This window comes from Hypomesus nipponensis, chromosome 3 (assembly GCF_054491055.1).
Source record: "Hypomesus nipponensis isolate SF chromosome 3, ASM5449105v1, whole genome shotgun sequence".
Classification (NCBI taxonomy): domain Eukaryota; kingdom Metazoa; phylum Chordata; class Actinopteri; order Osmeriformes; family Osmeridae; genus Hypomesus; species Hypomesus nipponensis.
Window position 1 is genome coordinate 15,035,439 of NC_140363.1, and position 22,393 is coordinate 15,057,831.

The 22,393-nt window shown below is 48.3% G+C and overlaps 1 protein-coding gene across 1 annotated transcript in view; it reads right to left on the reverse strand.

Annotated features, from left to right (window-relative positions):
• The window catches only part of npas3 (neuronal PAS domain protein 3), a 184,700-nt gene that overhangs the window by 81,426 nt on the left and 80,881 nt on the right, over positions 1-22,393 (reverse strand). Inside the window, exon 4 of the mRNA XM_084683274.1 lies at positions 13,923-14,005. Coding sequence (XP_084539400.1) covers positions 13,923-14,005 — 83 coding nt within the window. The remainder of the gene's footprint in view (positions 1-13,922; positions 14,006-22,393) is intronic.

The following is a 22,393-nucleotide window of genomic DNA, read 5'->3' on the forward strand; positions in this document are numbered from 1 at the left end:
ACAACCTAGCCCCCCCACCCCTACTACTAATTTCTGCCACAGCCGTTTCTCATTATAAGCGCTCTCTATTCAATCCCACAGAACGCCAGTAGTCATTTTGTCTAAAGGAGAAAATCAAAGCTGTTTTGCTCAATAAGCTTGGAGCCGAAGAGATACAATTAGAGCATTAGTCATTCCTTTCTGCTAGGAGAAATTCAACAATCAAGCTGCTACTAATGTGACTTTCACTGCTGCCTGTGGTTTAGCAGAAAACCACACACCAGCCATTAAAAGTACCTTTTAGTCCATCTGGCCAATCACCTGTCCTTACCATGCTGTAGCAGGTGATTGGGGCAATCGAGAACCAATCCCAGATTGCTGCTTGCCAGTGGGCGTGTCTCTGGCATGGTGGATGATAGGGAAAGCTGCAGACCACACCATGGTTACAACTTGTACTCATGCACACACACACACACACACACACGCACATACGCATGGAGACGCGTATGTCTGTGCGTACGTATATACTGTACACACAAGCATGGACACATACATGTACAGTACACAAAAACGCCCACCCACACACACATATATACAGTATATATATACACACAGATGCACGCACACACACACACACACCCTTTCTCCCTCCATGCTACATTATGCAGGAGCACTCTGTCTAATAAATCTTTTTAGCTAATGCATTCCAGATGGAAGCTGCATCTCAGCAGTTTAACCTTCCTAAACCCTTCCAAAAATCCCTCCCTCCCTCCCTCCCTCTCTCCATCACTCTCTCCATCCCTCTCTCCATCCCTCTCTCCATCCCTCTCTCCATCCCTCTCTCCATCCCTCTGCTCCATCCCTCTGCTCCATCCCTCCCTCTGTCCTTCCGTCCGCTTCCACCCATCCATTTATCTGGTCTTGATTGAAACTGCATCTGAAACTCCTGGTGTTAGTGGTGTTGCTGGCTGGCTAGCTGGCTAGACCTGTGTGACTGCACAGACACTGGGGCCATCGAACCTGTCAAAACAACTGTTCTTTACTGTTCTACAGTACTGTACTGGACTGTACTATGTTACTGTTAGTAACATGAGCTGCTTGTGATCGGGCTGTATGTATCGTGTGTGTGTGTGTGTGTGTGTGTGCGTGTGTGTGTGTGTACACCCCAATAGTCTCTGAGAAGACGCAGCAAGATCCAGACCCATAAAATAAAACCAGAGCTTGTCGATCTATCTCACGCCAACCAGAACTTGTTAAATCTTTAGATAAATAAGCTGCAGAATTGATTTAAACTTGTTGTAGTCACTTTGCCAGACGTCGATAAGAGGCTGGAATATCCATAGGTTTGTCCATAGTAATTATGACTCTAGAGAACTGCTGCCATACCATTAATCTCTCCCTCTCCTCGCCTGCCCGGAACCATCTGTCCTTATTGACAGGATATGATGACGCACGGCAGATAATCCATACCTGGATGTGACCACGGGACACACTGGAATCAGGGAACGCGTTCTCGCGCCAAGTGAAGAAATATGCATGCACGTACATAAAACTAAAATGATGGTAGATTCCAGAAGAGAAAGAGAGAGGGTTGGACCAGGCCTGTCCGGGCCCATGTGTCCGTGTATTCACAGACCACATCAGCCAGTTGGTGGTGGGGTTTGTTGTGTCTGCGGGGCAGCTGTGCGGTCTCTTTGGAGTGCTCGAGGTGGGTGTGGCTTGTTTGAATCTTCCAAGACTCTTCCTGTACCACTCCTGCTGTCATGACTAATGCTGCTGCTGCTAATTCTGAATGACAGTTGTGTAACAAAGGGTTGTGGTGTTGTTCACTTTCTGACCAGTAGGGGGATCCGTGTTAACAGCAACACATGCAAAGGGGAAGTATGTGAGACACTGGTGCAGTCAGTAGTAGATGATCAACTGTCGCCTCACCTAAGATCTTTCAATATGAGAGGCCTGACACACTACTATCTAATCCGATGCAGCTGGAGTAATGCCTTTTCTGTCTGTCCTTTCGGCCAGCCTGGATTCATGCCTGCATGTCTATTTTCTTTCCTGTTGCCTGTCTGTCTTTCTCCCCTTCCCTGCCTTCCTCCCAGGCCTGACTGGCTGTCTGTCTGCCTGTTTGTGTCTGTCTGTCTGCCTGTCTGCCTGTCTGCCTGCTGTCTGTCTGTCTGTCTGTCTGTCTGTCTGTCTGTCTGTCAGTGGACATCCTTCTCTCTGGCAGCACCGCTCTTCCGCCCAAATGTTACCTCAGATCTCTTCTACCGCCCTCATCAATCTTTAACGGCATCCATCTGCACCTTCACACACACACACACACACACACACTCACACACGCATGCACACACACACGGCAGAGACCCTGCTTTCCACCTGCCTACTTCCCACCCACCTGCCGGATCTTTCTCTTGCTCTCTGTTCCACTCTCTCTCCCTTTATCTATCTGCGCCTCTTCGCTGGTTGGCTGGCCAACAGGCTCCATATGTCCTCTTTATGGACTTGCCTGGGGATAGGAGCAATGTGGGGGTGTCAAACCTCCGTTACAGGGGGGAGGACTTAGGGCGAAGCGCGGGGTCAGAGCTATAAAGCACTTCCAGGTTGAGAGGGGCTAACGTCTCTGTTCTTGCCCAGCAAGGGAGCAGGGATGATGACCAGGGCAGCGGCAGCATTTGTCTTCATTCCCTGTGACTGTCCTCATGCCTTATTATTACTGGCTGTCAGGAGAGGGGGATGGTAGGCGGAGAGGAGGGGGAGGAAGAGGTGGGGAGAAGAGAAGGGGGGAAGAGGGGAGGAGGCTATGTGTGGTGTAGTGTCCATCATTGAAGACAATCGGCGCCGTGGGACCCACCCCCCCCCCCCCACCACCACCCCACCCTTTCTGCTCCGTCTCTCTCTCACACATACAAAACCCCACCCTTGTGGATGTTTGATTGGAGAGCCACCCTGGTAGTGAACCGGGACATGACGCCTCTTTTAAATATTTGCCCAGCCCAGAGGGAGATGGTTCAAGGTCAGTGGGCTTTACTGCTCCAGCAAGACCGAGAGGAGAGAGAGAGAAAGAGAGAGAGAGAGAGAGAGAGAGAGAGAGAGAGGAAGGCTGGACTGAAAGGAAAACAGATATTGTATGGACAGACACACACGCAATGCTAGACACACATATACACACCCGAATACGCGCACACAGACACACACGCCTGATGGTTTTATAGACCTTCTGTTCAGGATCCTGGGGTGATTGAAACAGTAACATCCTCACAAACAACCCCATAACCCCAGCCCTGTCCTCCATCTCCAACCTGCATGGCTACCTCTGCCCCTCACTCCAGACAGAGGAGAGAGTGTGTGTGTGTGTGTGTGTTTCGGACTGACCCTGAGGTGGAGAGGTTTGGCTGATCAGGAGTCTGGAGACTGAGAGCACTGTGAGCTGGTAGAATGCTTGTTAGGAAAATATGACATCATCAAACTGTCTCAAAAAGTGGAGAAAAAAAACTATTTCTATTGAGACTTTTGTTGAGAAGACACTAGTTGAATGTGTTTAATATAGATTTTAGCAAAGAGAGACGCAGAAATGAGAAAGTGACCGAGTGAAAAGGGAAAGAAGACAGAAACTGTGAGAGAAAGAGTGGTTGATAAACGGGAAAGTGAGGAGAAAGTGTTTAATATATAGAGAGAAATAGAGAGGAAAGAAAATGGGAGAGGAGATGGAGGCCAGTTTGAATCCGATGATGAGATCACTTGTCCTCCAGTCCAGCAGGGAGCAGTGTACTGGGACAGGTTAGCTGTGCCAACAGACCAGGTACAATAATGTACGATACAGTCATGTGGGTAGGTCTGTGCCTGACACGTCTGAATGTGTCGTTTTGCTGTGTTACATGCATCAGCCGTATCCACAACAATCACCCTAAAGCTTCACCAGGTCCAGATTTATAAGGAGTGTTTCTTAAGTGAAAATCACGTCGTTAAAACACAACAAACCAACAATAAAATTCAGAATGAAAACAAATGTGTTTTGTTCCTTGTTGCCTGTGTTAGACACACACTGCTACAGCTGGCTGGGGCTCCCCTGCGGAAAAACGATAAAACAACACACACATGCGCACACACACACACACAAACACACACGCACACACACACACACACACATACTCCTCTGGTGCCTTGTTCCATGCTTTGATGCAATTAAAAAGCAACATTAGTTCCAGGAGCAGTGGGGAGCTCTTGTTCCAGAGCCATCAAGATGGCGCTCCGAGGTGTTTACGATTCCTCCATGACACATTCTACTGGCTGTAAAATTCTGGACTGTGATAGGCTGAGCCAAGCAGAGAGGCAGGACCAATGATGGCTTGCCAGGGAACATATTCTAAGCACATTTACTGTTTAGGAAGATGTATTAAATCAATTGTGAGATGAAGATGGAAAGGGGTGGGAGGGTCATACCAGGGTCACCAGCATAAAGGCTGGAGGTTCAGCCCCTCAGTAATGACAGTTTGAGAGAGCAACACAAGCGGTGCCAGAAATGTGAAAGAGCTGATTTTACAGTGAACTCACTTCAGACTATCAGCCACTCTGTGCAGTTAGGTGTCAAGTTAACTACCTGACATTTCGCTACATTCATGAGTCACATTTTGTCAATTATTCTTAAAATTCAGGAGACTCAGCTTTGGAAAAGCTCGATCTGCTAATTGAACCCTAAAACCAGCTCCTAGATGCTGCATTAGATGAACTAGAGTTGTGTTAGGGCTTGTTATCCAGGCAGAGTTCATGCTCGTTAGTCAAGGAGAGTTAGGGCTTGTTAGCAAGAGAGGGTTAGCTCTCGATGGCAAGGAGGGATGGAGCTGAAAGCAGGAGAGGCAGGAGACTCTGGGGAGAGGAACAACTTTCTGGTCTGATCAACATCAACACTCCGCCACTTCCTGTTAATCAGAAAGCAGAACGATGGAGAAGGTGTGTGTGTGAGAGAGAGAGAGAGAGAGAGAGAGAGAGAGAGAGAGAGAGAGAGAGAGAGAGACAAAACATGATGGATTTTAATTTCACAACCGAGCCTGCCACAGCTAAAGGTGAGAACAGAGAGAGAGAGAGAGAGAGAGAGAGAGAGAGAGAGAGAGAGAGAGAGAGAGAGAGAGAGACAGAGAGAGAGACTGTGAAAGAGAGAGAGAGAGAGAGAGAGAGGGAGAGACTGTGAAAGAGTAAGAGAGAGAGAAAGAGAGAGAGAGAGAGAGAGAGAGAGGGGGGATTGAGACAGAGAGAGGTTTCCCGTCTCAAAAGTTTCCCAGCACCAATCACACGCCAGACAGGAGAGCCGTACCCACAATGCCTCTGGGGAGGGCCCGCGCCAGCTGCCTCACTGCTGTGAGCCCTGGCTCCTGGCCCACAGTGCAGCGCTCCAGTCAGAGTGCACGACAAGCCAAAAGCGAGGAGGCGTTCCCATTTCATTAGCCACAATTTCTCTCCTGAATGCTTATAATTATGAGGAGCGAGTCAGCTGGGTGACGCTGGAGAAGGTTCACTCAGGAAGGATCCTCCGGTTTGGTAACAATGTTGTATCTCTCCTGACTGGGTCCAGCACACTCACTCCCAGCCATTACAGCTGGGGAGGGGAGGATTTGAATAACATTGAATGGATTTCAATGCTCTCATGATGTTAAGCAATTGGGGAGAGTGTTTACATTATAGAAGCTGAATGTATTGTGTGTTTATGAATTCTTAAAAACAGGCATTTGATATTTGATTAGAATGATACTCATACCAACCAGGCCTCTATTCATCTTCCGGCAACATGGACAAAACTGATATATTTGGGTGGTACAATACTTATGAATAGCAGAGCGTGGGAGATGACAGAAAGAGAGAGAGAGAGAACGAGGGAGGGTAAACAGAGAGAAAAGAAGGGGAGGAGAGGAGGAGAAAATCCTCCCCATCTCCTTTACAGTAAAACCTCCCATTAATCCACATGCTCACAAGTTATAATGAAATTATTCAGCAGGATCCGATTCCTTAGTGGCAGCACAAAGAGAGCGGAGGAATGAGAGGATTAATTTCCTTCTGGAGGATTTGGGCTCAGTATTTGGAGACAGAGGTTTACCCCCCCCCCCCCCCCCCCCTCACCACCTCTTCCACACAGCCCCGTTGTTAGACCGTCAGACAGCCACACTAACACGTACACGCTCGCTGACCATGCGTCCTGTCGAGCCTCACATGGGAGCGTTCCTCTGTCCTTCCAACTCCATCCTTCCTGCCCTCCTTTCTTCCTTCCTTCGCTCCTTAATCAAACGGGACTGTAATCTCAGGGCCAGTCACTGCACTGTTCTCATGTGTTGCTATGCTTTATAATGCTATTGTGCTCTGATCACACATTGTTAGGGATCACACACACACACACACAGTCTTGTTTTGTGAAATATCCAGAACTAGAGAAGCTTGTAGTGAAGATCAAGTACTGCTGTTCTTCTGTCCTCAGTCTATTGTGCGGGGGATGATGTCAGCGGCCTCTGATGTTGACAGTGGATCTGAGTGCTGGTCCTCAGGGTCACACAGACACAGCAGGACCAGAGTGACAACACTGACACTGAGTCCAGGAGCCGCATAGTAATGAGAAAGTAGAAATGTCGGCTAGGGCTGAAACCAAATGAGTGACTGCCTCCTCACAGCAGCCTCGAACTGTCCCAACTGTTCTGAGATCTGTTGTAAACAACCAGCTGCCTGATGTATTTATCAGTTCCCCAGGAAACTCAGCTGATCTTAGATCAGAGTTGAGCTGTTGTTAGATAGAGATGTTACGGTAGACTCTTGTCTCAGCTCTCATCTTTAGGACAGGGCTGCACTGTGCTGGGGATGAAGGGAGGGCGAGTGAGAAAGAGAAAATGGGGAAACAGAGAAAGAGAGAGAATGAGTAAAAAAAAGAAAAAAAGACTAACTGAATAGGAGGAAGGAGGGATGAGGGATGAGGGAGAAGAGAGAAGTGAGGAGGGAGGGACAAAAAGGGAGAGGTGAGGAGGGAGGAGGGTGAGTGGTTCTCTTTTGGGATGTTAGTCCAGTGCTGAGGTGAAAACAGGCCCTCAGCCTGTTGAAATTCGTCAGGTACCTCAAGGTTGTTATCTCTCTCAGATCAACAGCAGGGGTCAGAGTTCACGGCTGCCAGAGTCTCCCTGGTGCCCCCCCCCCCCTCCCCCACTGTTGATTGACAGCAATCAGGCTCCCCTGCCCTCCCCCCGCCCGTCACCCAGGGAACAAAGTGGGGGTCAGGACAGTGGTTGATTTCATCTGTCATTTTTAATTATCCAAATGATATTCACACAGCCAACCTTGGCCATCCATCAGGGGTATGACATTACCATACACAATGTTTGTTTAAAAGACTGGGCCTATAAAATCAAACAATTAGGAATGCAGACAAGCCTTGCTATTGACTGCATAAATAATAAGACCTGCCTTTTTTCTTTTTTTCCTCTTCTTCAACTCTCTCTCTCTCTCTCTCTCTCCCTCTCTTTCTGTCTCTCTCTCTCTCTCTCTCTCTCTCTCTTTCTCTCTCTCTCTCTCATTCTCCCCCCCCCCCTCTCGCTCTTCTCCTCTGTCCGAATTCCCCCTGCTAATGAATCAGAGGATCGGCATGCGTGTGTATGTGTGTGTGCTGTGTGTGTGTGTATGTGTGTGCGATAATCAAAATGCGTCGCTCAACGCCAACCGTTGACCTTTACTCCCTGAGTTTCCAGGATGACGTCAGGTCATGGTTTCTCGGAGGCTAGGCACACGGTGTAATACAACTGCAACACCGCTGTGTGTGCGTGCATGCGCGTGCATGCGTGTGGGGTGCGTGCTTAGTTGTCCATCTCTGTACAGATAAAACACGTTCTCATGTACTGCATTGGAATCAACAGTAAAATTAGACTTCTCTAGCCTGTAGAGAGAAATGCAAAAATAATTGTACTACTCGTACACTTCTAGCTACCCTCTACCAGTCATCATCCGGTGGGAAGTTGCCATTGGCTGGCTGTGGCCGACGAACCAGCGAGGAACCAGCGCCAGCAGGCCAGCCAACTCAGGATCTCCAGTGGGCCACCAGTCTACCTGCTCCCCCTCACCTGTCTAGCAGGAGCCTGTGTCTCGCCTGCACCCTCCCAAAAGCTCCTCATCTGCCACCTGTCTGAGAGCTGAGTCGAACCTGTCTGTGCTAACCTGGCTACCTGTCTGTCACCTGCCACCTGCTCAACACCTGTCCCTCACCTGTCTACCAGCCTAACAGCTGTGTTGCATTTGCCACCTGTCTCACCTATCTTCCTACCTCCTCTATCCTGTCACTCACCTGTCTTCCTGTCTCTTTCAAGATGGATAGATGGATAAATAGATGGGTGGATAGATGGGTGGATAGATGGATGGATGGACAGAGAAATATACAAATTGATTTTTTAAATTATGACTCTTTGATTGAGACAAAGGCCTGAACACTATCCACACAATTATATATTTGAAACAGATTCATGTAGAGCATAATATAAATCAAATTCTAGGATCTTTGATACATTAGCCGTGGTGTGTTAGTTCCAATGCTAGTGGCTAACGGCAGCTATTTATCCAGCTATAGAAAGCACACTTCCTCTGTGAAAGCACACCACTGGATGTATGTGAAAGATATAAATGACGGGTGCTAAACAACAGTACACATACTTAACATAAGCCATTCATTACATCTGGGTGTGTGGAAGCGAGTACGGTGTGTGTGTCTGTGTGTGTGTGTCTGTGTGTGTCTGTGTGTGTGTGTCTGTGTGTGTGTGTGTCTGTGTGTGTGTGTGTGTGTGTGTGTGTCTGTGTGTGTGTGTGTGTCTGTGTGTGTGTGTGTGTGTGTGTATTGGAGCAGGAGAAGCTGATCTATCAGAGCTGTCTTGAAGCCCATCACTTGTTCTGGCCAGTGTCATGAATGATGCTTTGTCTGTCACAGGCCTGGCCAGCATGGAGATGAGGAGAGTGTGTGCATGTGTGTGTGTCTGAGTGTGTCTGTGTGTGTGTGTGTGTGTTATGTAAATTCCGCTCCCATTATGTTATGCAGGCTAGTGAACCACAGCGAGAAGGGCTCTGACATGTTTGCTTTCAACAGCAAATGAGTAAACAAAAAGCAGAGGTGTGCAGGAGAGAGATGGAGGTTTTCCACCAGCACCATGACAACCTACGGAGCTGACCCTGCAGCCTCAGACCTACCCCACCTGGCTTCAGGCTCCACCATACCCCCACCTTGTGTGTGTATGTGAGTGTGAGTGTGTGTGTGTGTGTGTGTGTGTGTGTGCTCTCTGTTAACAAGAGCCATGACAGATCCCCTTCCATGCTCTGTGTCTGTACGCTTGACTAAGACCGTCTTTTCAGATTTCAGAATAATCTTCCATCGCACCGCACTGATCATGGATAAATAACAATATCAAACTATGGCGGGGAAAAACAGAGGGGGGGAGGGCAGAGGACAAGAGGAGGGGAGATCAACAGAGAAAGAATGAAGGGAAAGGAAGGGAGGGAGGGAGGTGAAAAGATGAAGAAGAAAAAGATGAAGAAAGAGCTGAGGAAGATATGAGGAGATGCGGAGAGAGATGGACAGAAAAAGAGAGACGTGGTAAGAAGAGAAGAGGGAGAGGAGAAAAATAGAGGAGAGAAAAGAGGGAGAGATTTGGTGCTTCAGTAAGAAGGAGGAACAACAGGATCGGTTCTGGTGACAGAGGTTCACGACCAGAAGAACCAAATCTATTATCCTTCTGCATAGATAAACTGAAGGAATGCCTTTATGTGTGTGACTGTGTGACAGACACAAAACTGTTGCACACTACACCACACACACACACACACATTCCTAGACTGTTTTGTCTACCTTCAGATTGCACAAATTCCCCTACACGTGCACAAAGACCTGTCACACACACATACACACACGTACCCGATTAACCTCTGGCTTTGGCGTAGATAAAAAAGAACAATGTGTGGGAGAAAGAGAGAGAGTATGTGAGAAGAAAAGACAATGTGTGTCTGTTAGAGAGATAGAGACAGAAAGAGAGAGAGAGATTGGTCAAGAGATTGGCTAATGGGCAGCTCTGGTTCAGGAGCTGCAGAGGAGAGGACAGGCCTGGGGCTGGGGCTGGGACTGGGGCTGGGGCTGGGGCTGGGGCTGGGGCTGCGGCTGGGGCTGGGACTGGGGCTGGGGCTGGGGCTGATGATGAGGGCCAGGGCTGTAGCTGACGCTGGGGCCGGGGTGAGAGCCGAGGCTGTGATGGGGGCTGGTGCCAGAGGCCTGGTTCTCCAGGGTAAAAAGTTGATCTGTTCCCACCAGAGGCCTGGAGCCGTGATGGTGAATGCTTCTTTATTCTCTCTTTATTCTTCATCTGCTCCACCAATCAACCTGCCATTACAGGAAGTGACAGCTGCGCACAGGCCGGCTCAGAGAAGCCGCGGCCGGCTCCTCCTTGATGTTATGCAAATGCAAACAGCTGTCATTTCAGACACAACGTTCCCGCGCTCGCAGCTTCCACCGGCGTGGAGATGGAAGGGGTTTGAAACGACGTCTTTAAAAAAAAAAACGAAAAGAAAAAAACAAACTCTGGAGCACTATTATCACACAAGTCCGTGCCCGGGGAAACAACAAACGATGTGGAGAAACAAACAAACGTGAGGAAGAAACACCGGCAAGCAAACAAGATGACAAAGGAGAAGTGGAGATGAAAGGAGGTCTGTGTGGACCTGGAGATGTGAGCTCATCAACAGGCGTCTGCTCGTCCTCTACCCTCTGTCCTGCCACAGGTGCTGATAGAAGTCACACACGCTCACACACACACACAACTGATACTGACACACACACACACACACACACACACACAAGAAAAGAGGCACAAACACGTCTGTAATTAGCGCCCTTCTGTTCGTTATAGCTGGTACCTTATTCATCTTCAACACCACATGGTGTTGTTCCTTTATCCTCTGATACACACACATCAAACCTGCCTTTAAAGCAGCTCTACAAACAACTTCACTGCTTCTGAGGAAACTTTTCAGCGTCACACCTCATCCTTGGGACACTGAGGAGGGCCAAAGTGAAGCCATGATCACACACTGGTAGAGGAGATACTGCAGGCCCACTCACTACAGGACACAGGGCTGGGATTCAGGCTGGTTCACACACACACACACACACATGCTCACACACTCTCACACCTCACTGGGTCTCTGAGTCTCTGGTTGTGTGACCATGGTCCCAGTTACTATAGATACCTTTGTGTATGTGTCCCATTTGTTCCACCAAAAGAAAACTACATTCAAAACTGTAGTCTGCAGAAACAGCCAGGCACCCTGAATCTCCCACGTAACACTGGGGGTGGGGCGGGGGGGGGGGTCACATGGGGACAGACACAGTCAGCTCCCCTCTGCGATCTCTGCATATTCTATCAGTTAATTGATTATGTGCGTTGACAAACCTAGGTCGTAAATGTATTCAGCGTATTTGGACAAAACAAAGAGCACAGAGGGCTGGTCTCCATGCGAACTCCTTCCAGGTCAGTGAGGTCAGGAGTGCCAAAAGAGGCCAGAGGACAAAGGAGGCTGGGGAGGCCAGCCTGGACACAATGAGAGGACTGATAGGGTGCCAGAGCTCCAATCCCACCCCATTCACTCCCTCACTCACACACACACACACAGCACGATTAATCCCGTCACATGACCGAGGCCAGACAGCCATGCTGCCTTGGGACATCTATACTGCTACAGACACAACACTCGGTTGGTTTCCCCTCCCCCAAAACACCAACCCCCCCCCCCCCACACACACACACACACAAACACACACACCCCCACACAGCAGCCTGAGAAGGTAGGTAGGGAGTGTTAGTGATGGGGACCTCATCAAGGCCTCTCTCTTTATTAAGCCCTATCAAACGCAAGCCTAATCTGTCTAACATTAGCAGCAGTGCTCAACAAGTAATGACTGCCGTGCATTCATTATGACTTCATCTTACTCCAATCAATCACCAGCCGAGCATGCTTTCTTAAAATGTCATCCTAAAACTTTTCACAATCAATTAAGCCCAAGATTAATGAGGACAATTTGCCAGGAACAAGTCCTTTCCTCAAAAGGCCACGCCTGGACACACTTCCTGTCTGCTATTGATGTTAATTAGAAATTTCCGCTTCCTTGTCAGACACTTAACCTGGTGCCGCGGCAACGAGCGCTTATCGCCAGACAGCGGACCCCCCCCCCCCCCCTGCGCCTCAGCACACGTGCACAAGCGGCTTCCGTGACGTTTAGAAAGCGATCTGTTGTCTGTCGTCGATAATGGCTAGGGAGACATCTCCCCCTCCTCTCTCTACCTGGGAAACCAACGTGTCACTTCCTATTCACCGTCCGCTTAACAGGAAGCAGGAAGCCGGGCGAGCGGGTGGAGCGCGGTTGTCATGGCGATCTCCCGGGACGAGGGGAACCGGGGTATCTATTGCTCCACGCCGGGCTGGTTTCATGTTCACATCACGCATGACACACGTATGACATCACAATGTCCATCGCGGGGCGACAGGCAAGGTAAGGCTGTGTGAGTCCCCTGCAACCACCCAGCACCCTTACTCATCAAACACAAGACCAGATCTTTTAAGATTTGGGTTTTGAATATAAACCTGGCATTTATTCTGTTGCCATGCAGGATAAAAGGGTCATCAGATTATGATTTGTCCCGCCCCAAAAATAAAAAAAATTAAATACATTTTGAAGCAATGTAATTCCGGGGAAGGGGGGTGCGGGGAGTGTTGAAAAGAAGAAGGAATGTCAGAACAAAGGCATGGTCTCTAAGTATGGCTGGCAGCTTACACTGTCCTATCAGCAGTGCTATCTGATGGACTCCCTGCTCCATTGTGAAGGAAAGGAAGCCTGTGGGCCTATTATGTACACAGATAAGGACTGGGGGAGAGACTAACATGGCAAGCCACATGCTGAGCAGCCTCAGGGACTAATAGGGTTAATCATTATCATAGTTTCATAATTTTAATTTAATAACTCGACTTGGCTATGATAATGTGAAATTGTACTTGGCAGTACATCTAAAAAGAGGAGGTGGCGTAATCCCTTGAAATAATAATGGAAAGAAATGTTGAATTCTGAACACTACATACTGCGTAAGTAACAAAAGTGTGAAAAATGTATACGAAAATAAAACACTGCCAAAGACAACGTACAATGTGTTTGTGATTGTGCCAAATGACGTTGTATCCTTGGGCAAGGCACTTCACCCTACTTGCTTCAGGGAGAATGTCCCTGTACTTACTGTAAGTCGCTCTGGATAAGAGCGTCTGCTAAATGACTAAATGTAAATGTAATGTAAATGTTTGTGTGTGCAAGCAATCCTGTGTGTGTGTGTGTGGAGACAGAGTGTGTGTGTGTGTGTGGGTGTGGAGACAGAGTGTGTGTGTGTGTGTGTGGAGACAGAGTGTGTGAGTGTGTGTGTGTGTGTGGAGACAGAGTGTGTGAGTGAGCGTGTGTGTGGAGACATAGTGTGTGTGTGAGCGTGTGTATGGAGACAGAGTGTGTGTGTGTGTGAGCGTGTGTGTGGAGACAGAGTGTGTGTGTGTGTGAGCGTGTGTGTGGAGACAGAGTGTGTGTGTGTGTGTGGGTGTGGAGACAGAGTGTGTGTGTGTGTGTGTGGAGACAGAGTGTGTGAGTGTGTGTGTGTGTGTGGAGACAGAGTGTGTGAGTGAGCGTGTGTGTGGAGACATAGTGTGTGTGTGAGCGTGTGTATGGAGACAGAGTGTGTGTGTGTGTGAGCGTGTGTGTGGAGACAGAGTGTGTGTGTGTGTGAGCGTGTGTGTGGAGACAGAGTGTGTGTGTGTGTGAGCGTGTGTGTGGAGACAGAGTGTGTGTGTGTGTGAGCGTGTGTGTGGAGACAAAGTGTGTGTGTGTGTGAGTGTGAGAGTGTGTGTGTTCTCTCAGTTCCTACCTGTAGTATGTGGCTCCCAAGGTGTGGCTCGAAGATGTCTGAGGCGACAGCAGTAGGAGCTCTCCTCCGCTGGTTGCCGATAGCTACACACACGCACACACACGCACGCACGCACACACACACACACACACACACACACACACGGGACAAGACAGAAAGACAGGAAGACTCCAGGTAAGACACACACACGTACTGGCGAGGAGGGAGGGAGGTGTGTATGTATGTATGTATGTAATACACTATGGACATAGAAACACAGACACAGATATAAATCGTGTCAATACGGTAACATTTAACACAGAAGATTCAGACGTTCAGTAGTAAACATATATGTAAATCATTTTTATATCATTCTCTGCCTGCAAAAAATGTTGCTATTATTGAACTGTTGATTTGGAAAAAAAGAAAGATTGCAGTTTCAAAGTTTTTTATTATGTTATGGGACTAAAATACATTAGTTTTGCTGGTGAGTCTGCATTGAATAATATTTTGTCTATTTTATTAAGAATACAAAAAGAAAAAGCATCACTCCACAGCAATCCAGCTTTTTTTCTTTGATTGAATCTACTTATTACAGTCCTAGTCAATAAAGCTTCCAACATTCAAAGTGGCTTTCTTGCAAAATGAAACAGCTAAAAGAGAACACAAAATATAAAATCCAGCCAGCGGCTCACCTGGGACAGGCTGTGAACACACACACGCATACACGCACCTGCTGACTACTACTAATCTTGGAGGGCAAGACATCTTTCAATAATGTACATATTTGGAGAACACACACACACTTTTAAAATGTGTTATTTTAATTTACCCATCCACACGCACCCACCCACAAACACACACACCCACACACACGCACACGCACACACACACACACACACACACACACATAAAAACACATTATCCAGCGTTGTGCATATTCAAATGGCTGATTGCTACAAAGCGAGCCGGGGGTTTAAAATGAGGGATTATATCATGGCATTGATTCTGCCGCCGTGGCAACCACAGAACGCTGCCCCCGGGTGTTTTTTCAAGACCAGCAACTTAAAAGTAGCGGTGGAGGCCCGACGCGGCGTGGCTGTTGAAAAAGCGCCTGCGGTGATTTCAGACTTAACAGAGCCTGTCCCAACAGGCCTCATTACAGGGAGTTTTATAACAAAGTGTTCTGTGCTTAATTTTCAGAGCTCAGCCTGGCGTCGGGGTAATGTTGCTGAATTAAGTGCAATTAATGATGTAATAAAAAGCCCTGAATGGCCATTAAAGAGTCTCAAAGAGCGGGCGGCAAACAGGGTCTCCCCTGGGAGGGTCCAGGGGCAGGAGTCAGAGAGGAGGCCTCAGGTGGGCCTTGGGGATGATAGGAGGGAGGGGGTGGAGAGGGGGTCAGAGAATGCAGAATGAGAGGCTCGTGTCCTTGGGTGCCTCCCCAGGTTCAGCCGGCTCCAACCTGGCCCATCAGTGGGCTGCGGCCAGCTCCAGCCTGGCCCGGGGAAGCAGGCCCTGCAGTTATGCTGCGAGCGTTTAGCCCCTTCCCCTCCCCCAGGACCAGCCATGCCAAACAACATGGGCTGGAGAGACAACAACAGCAGGCCGCCAGCCCTGGAGACACACACACACACACAGGGAGGCATGTGCAGGTGTGCACACACTTAAACAGATACACACTTACAAATACACACACACGGGCAGGAGGGTGATTACAAACAAGGTTGAACCTGCTGGGTAACCCCCCAAAATAACAGTTCTACATGACCCAGGCACAAAGGCACAGCAGAGGGAGCTAGAAGCGTTTAGCACTGCCTTGTTGCAGACACAGACACACACACAAGCATGGAAGCCATCGTATACACTGGAAGTCACCATGTGTAAACAAAGTCGACCAGGGATGACAACATACTTAACTGTAACAAAGACTGTACCGGAACACTAGCTCATCTCGGCTCTCACGTCACCTCACCCCCCCCCCCCCCTCTCTCTCTCTCTCTCTCTATCTCTCTCTCTCTCTCTCTCTGTCTCTCTCTGTCTCTCTCTCTCTCTCTCACTCTCACTCTCTCACTCTCTCACACCATCTCTTTCTCACTCTCCCAATCTCACGATCTCACTCTCTCACTCTCTCACTCTCTCACACCATCTCTTTCTCACTCTCTCGATCTCACTCTTTCCATATCTCTTCTGTCTCTCTCTTCCACTCCCCCCACCCCACCCAACGTACCGCCACTAAAACAGACAGCTCATGTAGAACAGTCAGAAGTATCACAGAGATCAAAGTGCTCTCGACCAACTTCAATTATCATCTTCTATACTCCATCTGACACCATGGTGGAAATCTTTTTTTCCTCTCCTCCACAATGGTCCTTCATGATCACAAGCCTCTGCGCTGAAAACCCACGCGGCCCATGGAAATCACTGACAGATCGCTTTTATATGCGGAAAACTCCCTGACCTTGGGGTTCTTTTCAAGCGGGAAACTATGGGCGGTTAATATTTTATAATGGAGAAGTTAAAATGTTAAAGTGGTGCAGAGGAAGCAGCCACTCCGGCCACCTTGAAGACTCTCCTGCCTGTGGACCACTGCTTAATAACACGGACATTAGCAATTCAGAGCAGTGCCTTATGGGTAGAGATGGCCCTTCACCTTAAAGTCTGTCACCCCCCCCCCCCACACACACACACACACCCAGCTCTCTCTGACACACACATTCAGACTTGCACTCACACACACACACACACACACACACACACCCCGCCCCTCTCCCCCACCCTTGGTTAAGACACAAACTGGCCTAATAACACCATAACACACACATGCACACACCTCACTCTGTCTACTGTAAGGTGATTAAAATGTTAAAGAGCTGCTGGCAGTGATTCCATGACGTTGGGGGCTAATTCTGTCCCTCTGGTTTCTCCAAATCATAAATGCAGATTAACGAGGGAATTTGGACATGTCTCTCCTCCTGTTCAATGTCATTAAGGAGATCCATAAAAACGCTAGTCAGGCTGTATAAAACACAGCCACGACACCTGTGGTAATACTCTCAGAGGTAATGAGGGCCTTTCTGAAGCAGGCTAATGATGAGCCCTGGTTGTGCTGGAAGGAAGGTGTCACAGCAGACACATGCTCATGTAGCAGAGCAGGTTGGAGAAGACGCACTGGCCCTCCTGGGACAGTGTGCTACAGTGTGGTCCACAGGCCACTGAGGTGTCTTTTTGGTCTAATGCAGGGGTGTCAAACTCCGGTCCTCGAGGGCCGCTGTCCTGCATGTTTTAGATGTTTCCCTGATCCAGCTCACCTGATTCTAATGAATGGTCGTTATAACAACCCATTTAATTGAATCAGGTGTGTTCGAGCAGGGAAACATCTAAAACATGCAGGACAGCGGCCCTCGAGGACCGGAGTTTGACACATGTGGTCTAATGGTAAACAGACAACCGTAGGTCAATACACGCTCGTTTCAATTGACAGAAAGGGACATCGGCCCTGTCTATGTAAGTGCTTATTATTCATGAGCAGCTCAAATCAAGCTGAGGAACAGTAGCTAAAGATGATATATCCTATTACAGTACAGAGCCCAGAAGTGATATTGCTATTTAACGTTTGGAGTTGGGAGATGGCAGAAATAAGAACTCTGAAAATGAAACGTATGCAAACGAGATGAACAGTGTAATGTAAACTAACAGTGTTTCACGATGCAGGATTTCAGCTTCCATCCTGCGCTCTCCATATTTCCTGTCTCAGTCTAATGCAGCCTTGTCACAATAGCTTCTGTTGCATCGCTGCAGTAAACACTATTTGATTCTCGGTACAGTGGCAATTTCAAAAACCCTGGCGCTTGATTTGAAAGTCAATTTAACTTTCAGTTTTTATAAGTCAACATTATTGCTATTGTTAATTTATTTCTCATTTAATGGAAAATTGGTAACAGCGGCCCCCTGACTGTCATTCCACATCTGTAGTAATTCCTCCTGAAGCATTAGCGGTTAGCGCGCTAGCTCCTTATTCCCTCGCTACCCCAGGATTAGCGCACGGCTAAACGCCGTCTCCAGCGTCTAACCAGTGGCCTGGGGACAGGTACTGTTACACAAATTGCCAATTCAATTAGCCGGGTGTAAAGGCTGAAATGGCAGCTGGCTGAGACAGAGGACATTTTGGCAAGTGTCAGCCCTGATCTATCAGCCTGTCAACGGCCTCACCATATGCAGCTTTCCAGTACGGATGTGTGACCATACCAGCAGGGGTGTGTGTGTGTGGGAGGGGGGGTGGGGTGGGGGGCACAGGGCATGTCCCCCTCCATATCTTCATGAAGAAGCCACAGTTGTCCTGGCAGTTATCTTGGTTGACCAATATTAAGTAAACCCTAGAGTATGACAGCTTTCCAAACCAATACAATGTCAGCTGGTATCATAGAGTCCAACCCGTTTGATGTCACACACTCCATCTGGAGACAGACTGTAAATAGGGTCATGAAAAGCAGGCCTCCTTTTATTTTAATTTAAAAGACAAACACACACTCAAATGACAATAAACCGTTATTTCCTGTCCTCTCTCCCTCTGTCTTTTCTTCTCAGATGGGCCCTGCCTTTGTCTTCTCCCATCCTCACTCTCCGGCCCAAACGCTTGCTCATCACAGGGAAAAACATTAAGTAATTTACTGAGCAAGTCTAATGATAGTTTCTGATAGACCTCTCCAGTATTCACTGCTCACTTAATAAGTCATTCACACCAAGACAGAGGCTGAAGCATTTGTTTTAATTAGTTTTCTCTCTCCAACGTTTTTCTAGCACTGCTGTTCAAGTTTTCATGATGACCTGTTTAATAATCCATGTTCATGATCTCTCTGCTCATTTATGACATCAAACTTTAACGTGGGTGGTTCCACACTAACGACATAGCTAGTATGGAGCAGGAGGGGGCAGAAGAGAGGAGAGGAGGAGGGCAGAAGAAGGAGAGGAGGAGAAAAGATGAGTGGAGAGGGTGATGGAGGGAGAGGAGAGGATAGGAGGGGCAGCTAGAGGAGAGGAGAGGTCTTCGGAACGGATAAACCCAGCCTAAATGACAGCTACTCTAGATCATTATTATGTGCCTCATTATCTCTTTTCTCTTGTTTTTCATGACATATTAACATGGAGGGGAATTCCGCAATTAACCGTAGCTGCAAGTCAGCTTGATAATAGGGTAGGTTGCTTAATAATTTAATATTTTTCGTTTTCCTGACACAAATTATTTTATTTTTGTTGCATTTTGCACCTTCAACCTTTGAATACAGAATGAACAACTAACTACAGTATACTATACAGCCAACAACTGATACAACAGCTTTTTAGCCTTATGTTTTAGTATGTGTGTGTATATCTGTCGTGTCATATAGAAATGTGTGTGTGTGTGTGTGTGCCTTTGTGTGTGTCTGACCCCTAACTGGGTGTGTCTATAACACGTGTATGTGTCGCGTACCGGTGTGTGTGTGTGCGCGTGTGGAGTGTGTATCGATGACTCAGTCTCGACCGAGATGCTAGATTAGAGCTTGGAGGAGTGCTCAGCTGAGAAGTAACTGTGTGTAGGAAGGGTTTGTAGAGGCAGTGGAGTCCCTGCTCAAGTGATTTGGTATTTCATCACGCCACCATTTCCCCCTCCTCATCACCAGTGGCCGGGTGTCAGATGGCCTGATAGGAGGGCGGGCTGAGAGCCCTGCAAGCTGACTGGGTGACAAGGACTGTCCAGACACGATTCATATCAAACCTCAAGGAGAAGAGGAGGAGGAGAGGAGAGGAGGAGAGCAGGACAGGAGGATATACTGGTTGGGCCATTCAGTTCCTTTCTATCTATTTTCTTTGTTTTGGCAAAAATACAATAGAGGATTGGGGGAGGCGTCTAGGTATGCTCTTATTCCGAAAGTCAGCGTTCACAGGACGTCTCTCCATTCTGTTGCCCGCATCACTGATGATAGGAAATGGATCAAAATACAGTCTGACATCTACACCATGGCCCAGACCCTCAGGCCTCCAGTCATCAATATCCACCCCTTCACTCAGTCTGAGCAGAGAAGGGGACAAGGAGAGTTGAAAAGGAGAGATAAGGAAAGGAGGAGATATGCAGAGGTGGAGGGGGAAAGGTGAAGATGTGGAGGGGGGAGATGGAGAGAGGAGCAGAGGAGAGGTGGAGGGAGGAGACAGGGAGAGGAGCAGAGGAGAGGGGGAGGGGAAGAAGTGGAGTGGGGAAAGTGAAGAGGAGGTGGGCAGGAAAGGGTGACAGCAGATGTTATTGACATGGAACAACACGATGCAGGAGGTCAAGTTCAAGGGGCATTTCTAACCAATCAATACACCCAGGAGAGCGGAAGGGAAGAAGTAATGAAAAATAGAATCTCATCTGATTTGGAAATGCATTCATTATGGCCTAACTGTGTTAGAGAGGGATATATAGACAGAGAGAGAGAGAGGCTGACAGAGAGAGAGAGATAAAGACAAGGAGAGAGAGAAAAAAGATGGAGAAAGAGATAGAGTCTGAGAGGGGGAGAGAGTGACTGGTGTGCCCTATGGCAGCAGAACGACAGCTAAACAAACAGTCCATTACTGAGCTGCATGCTGGTCCTGCTGTTAATCAGCTGCTCTGGGATGGAGATGCCAGGACAGCACTGGCCAACCTTCATTCTGGAGGACACACACACAGTTCTATATGACACTCAGTCGAACAGTGCCAAGAGATGGGAGACTGGAGACCCAGACACTACACTGCTGACACAACTGAGACACACTGTCTTCATACACTTCATAACCTACTACTCTCTCTCTCTCTCTCTCTCTCTCTCTCTCTCTCTCTCTCTCTCTCTCTCTCTCTCTCCCACTCTCTCTCTCTCTCTCTCTCTCTCTCTCTGTCCAACTCTCCTCTCTCTCTCTCTCTCTCCCACTCTCCTCTCTCTCTCTCTCTCTCTCTCTCTCTCTCTCTCTCTCTCTTCCTCTCTTTCTCTCACACACACAAAGCCTTTTTTCCATCCATTCCATCTCTTTTGAATCCCTACCTCTCCCTCCTCCCTCTCCCTTCCACCTTTTTCCTCCATGTCTAGAATCCTCCAGCTCTCTCTCGCTCTCCCTCATGTCCTCTACTCATGTCCTTGACTCCAACACACACCAGCTGGCACTCAGCCAAGTATGGAGACAGCAAAGATGATTACCAAGTCTGTGTGTCTGTCTATGCCTTTGAGTGTGTGTGTGTGTGTTTGTGTGTGTGTTTGTGTGTGTGTTTGTGTGTGTGCACACTATTGTAAGAGGGAGGGTCAGGAAGTGATACCATGAGGAAGTCATAGAGAAAGAGGACAGCTGAGAAGAGAAATCAGGGGGTGTGATAGAATGAAGGTGGAACGAGAGAGAGAGAGAGAGAGAGAGAGAGAGAGAGAGAGAGAGAGAGAGAGAGAGAGAGAGAGAGAGAGAGAGAGAGAGTTGGAGAGATGGAGAGAAAGACAGCATGCAAGAAAAAGAGAGAGAGTGCAAGTGAGATGAGAGAGAGAGATACTGTAGAGAGTGGGAGTGCAAGAGAAAGAGAGAAAGAGAGTGAGGCGTGGAGACAGCGCCAGACAGTTGTCTCGTACAGAGCAGCAGATCAGCCTTTCCAACCACCTGTGATGTCACCTCAGGGAGGTAGTCGTTGAAACAGACAAGGATGGGGAGCGATGGATGGGAGGCATGCTGCTGTGCATCTGTCTGTCAGTGTGTGTGTGTGTGTGTGAGTGAGTGTTTACAGTGTGTAGTTGTGTCTAGTCCAGGACATGGAGTGGTGCAGAGAAGAGACAGAGAGGAGCTCTACTGTCTCAGTCTGACAAACAACAACATCAGAACTTGCTGAGGCAGAAAAATATTAGCACCAGGGAATGGAAAGCTGGCTGGCTGGCTGGCTGGTTGTTCGGAAGGTTGGCTGGCTAACTGGCTGGATCATTGGTTAGCTGGCTGGTTGGCAGGCAGGTTGGCTGGGTGACTGAATGGAGGGTTGGCTGGCTTGTGGTCTGGTTAGCTGGCTGAGGGACTAGCTGGCTGGCTGGTGGCCTGGCTGGGTGGTGGGCTGGCTGGTGGCCTGGCTGGATGGTGGGCTGGCTGGTGGCCTGGCTGGCTGGCTAACCCTGACCAGACATATCAGGTGACAGGATCCATTTTAGACTGGGATTACAGCAGAGTAGGATTATATCAGAGGGCAGGACAGAGAGTAATATCATGCCCTTTGACACTTAGATTAGGATTAAGGCATTAGAAAATAGTGAGATTGGCTTGGATGAAAGGGCAAGGACTCAAGCCCAGGTCTTTGACTGAGACAGGTCTTTGGCATTGGTCAAGAGCTACTGTAAGTAGATGGATACTTCAAACCTTAAAATGATATCCTTTGTTAAGGATAATCCACTTTTATAACACACTTGTCATTTGAGGCAAGGTCAAAGTGTTCCAGTGCAGTGCCAGTCCATGCAGATAAATGTAGGCAGACTCAGACCAAC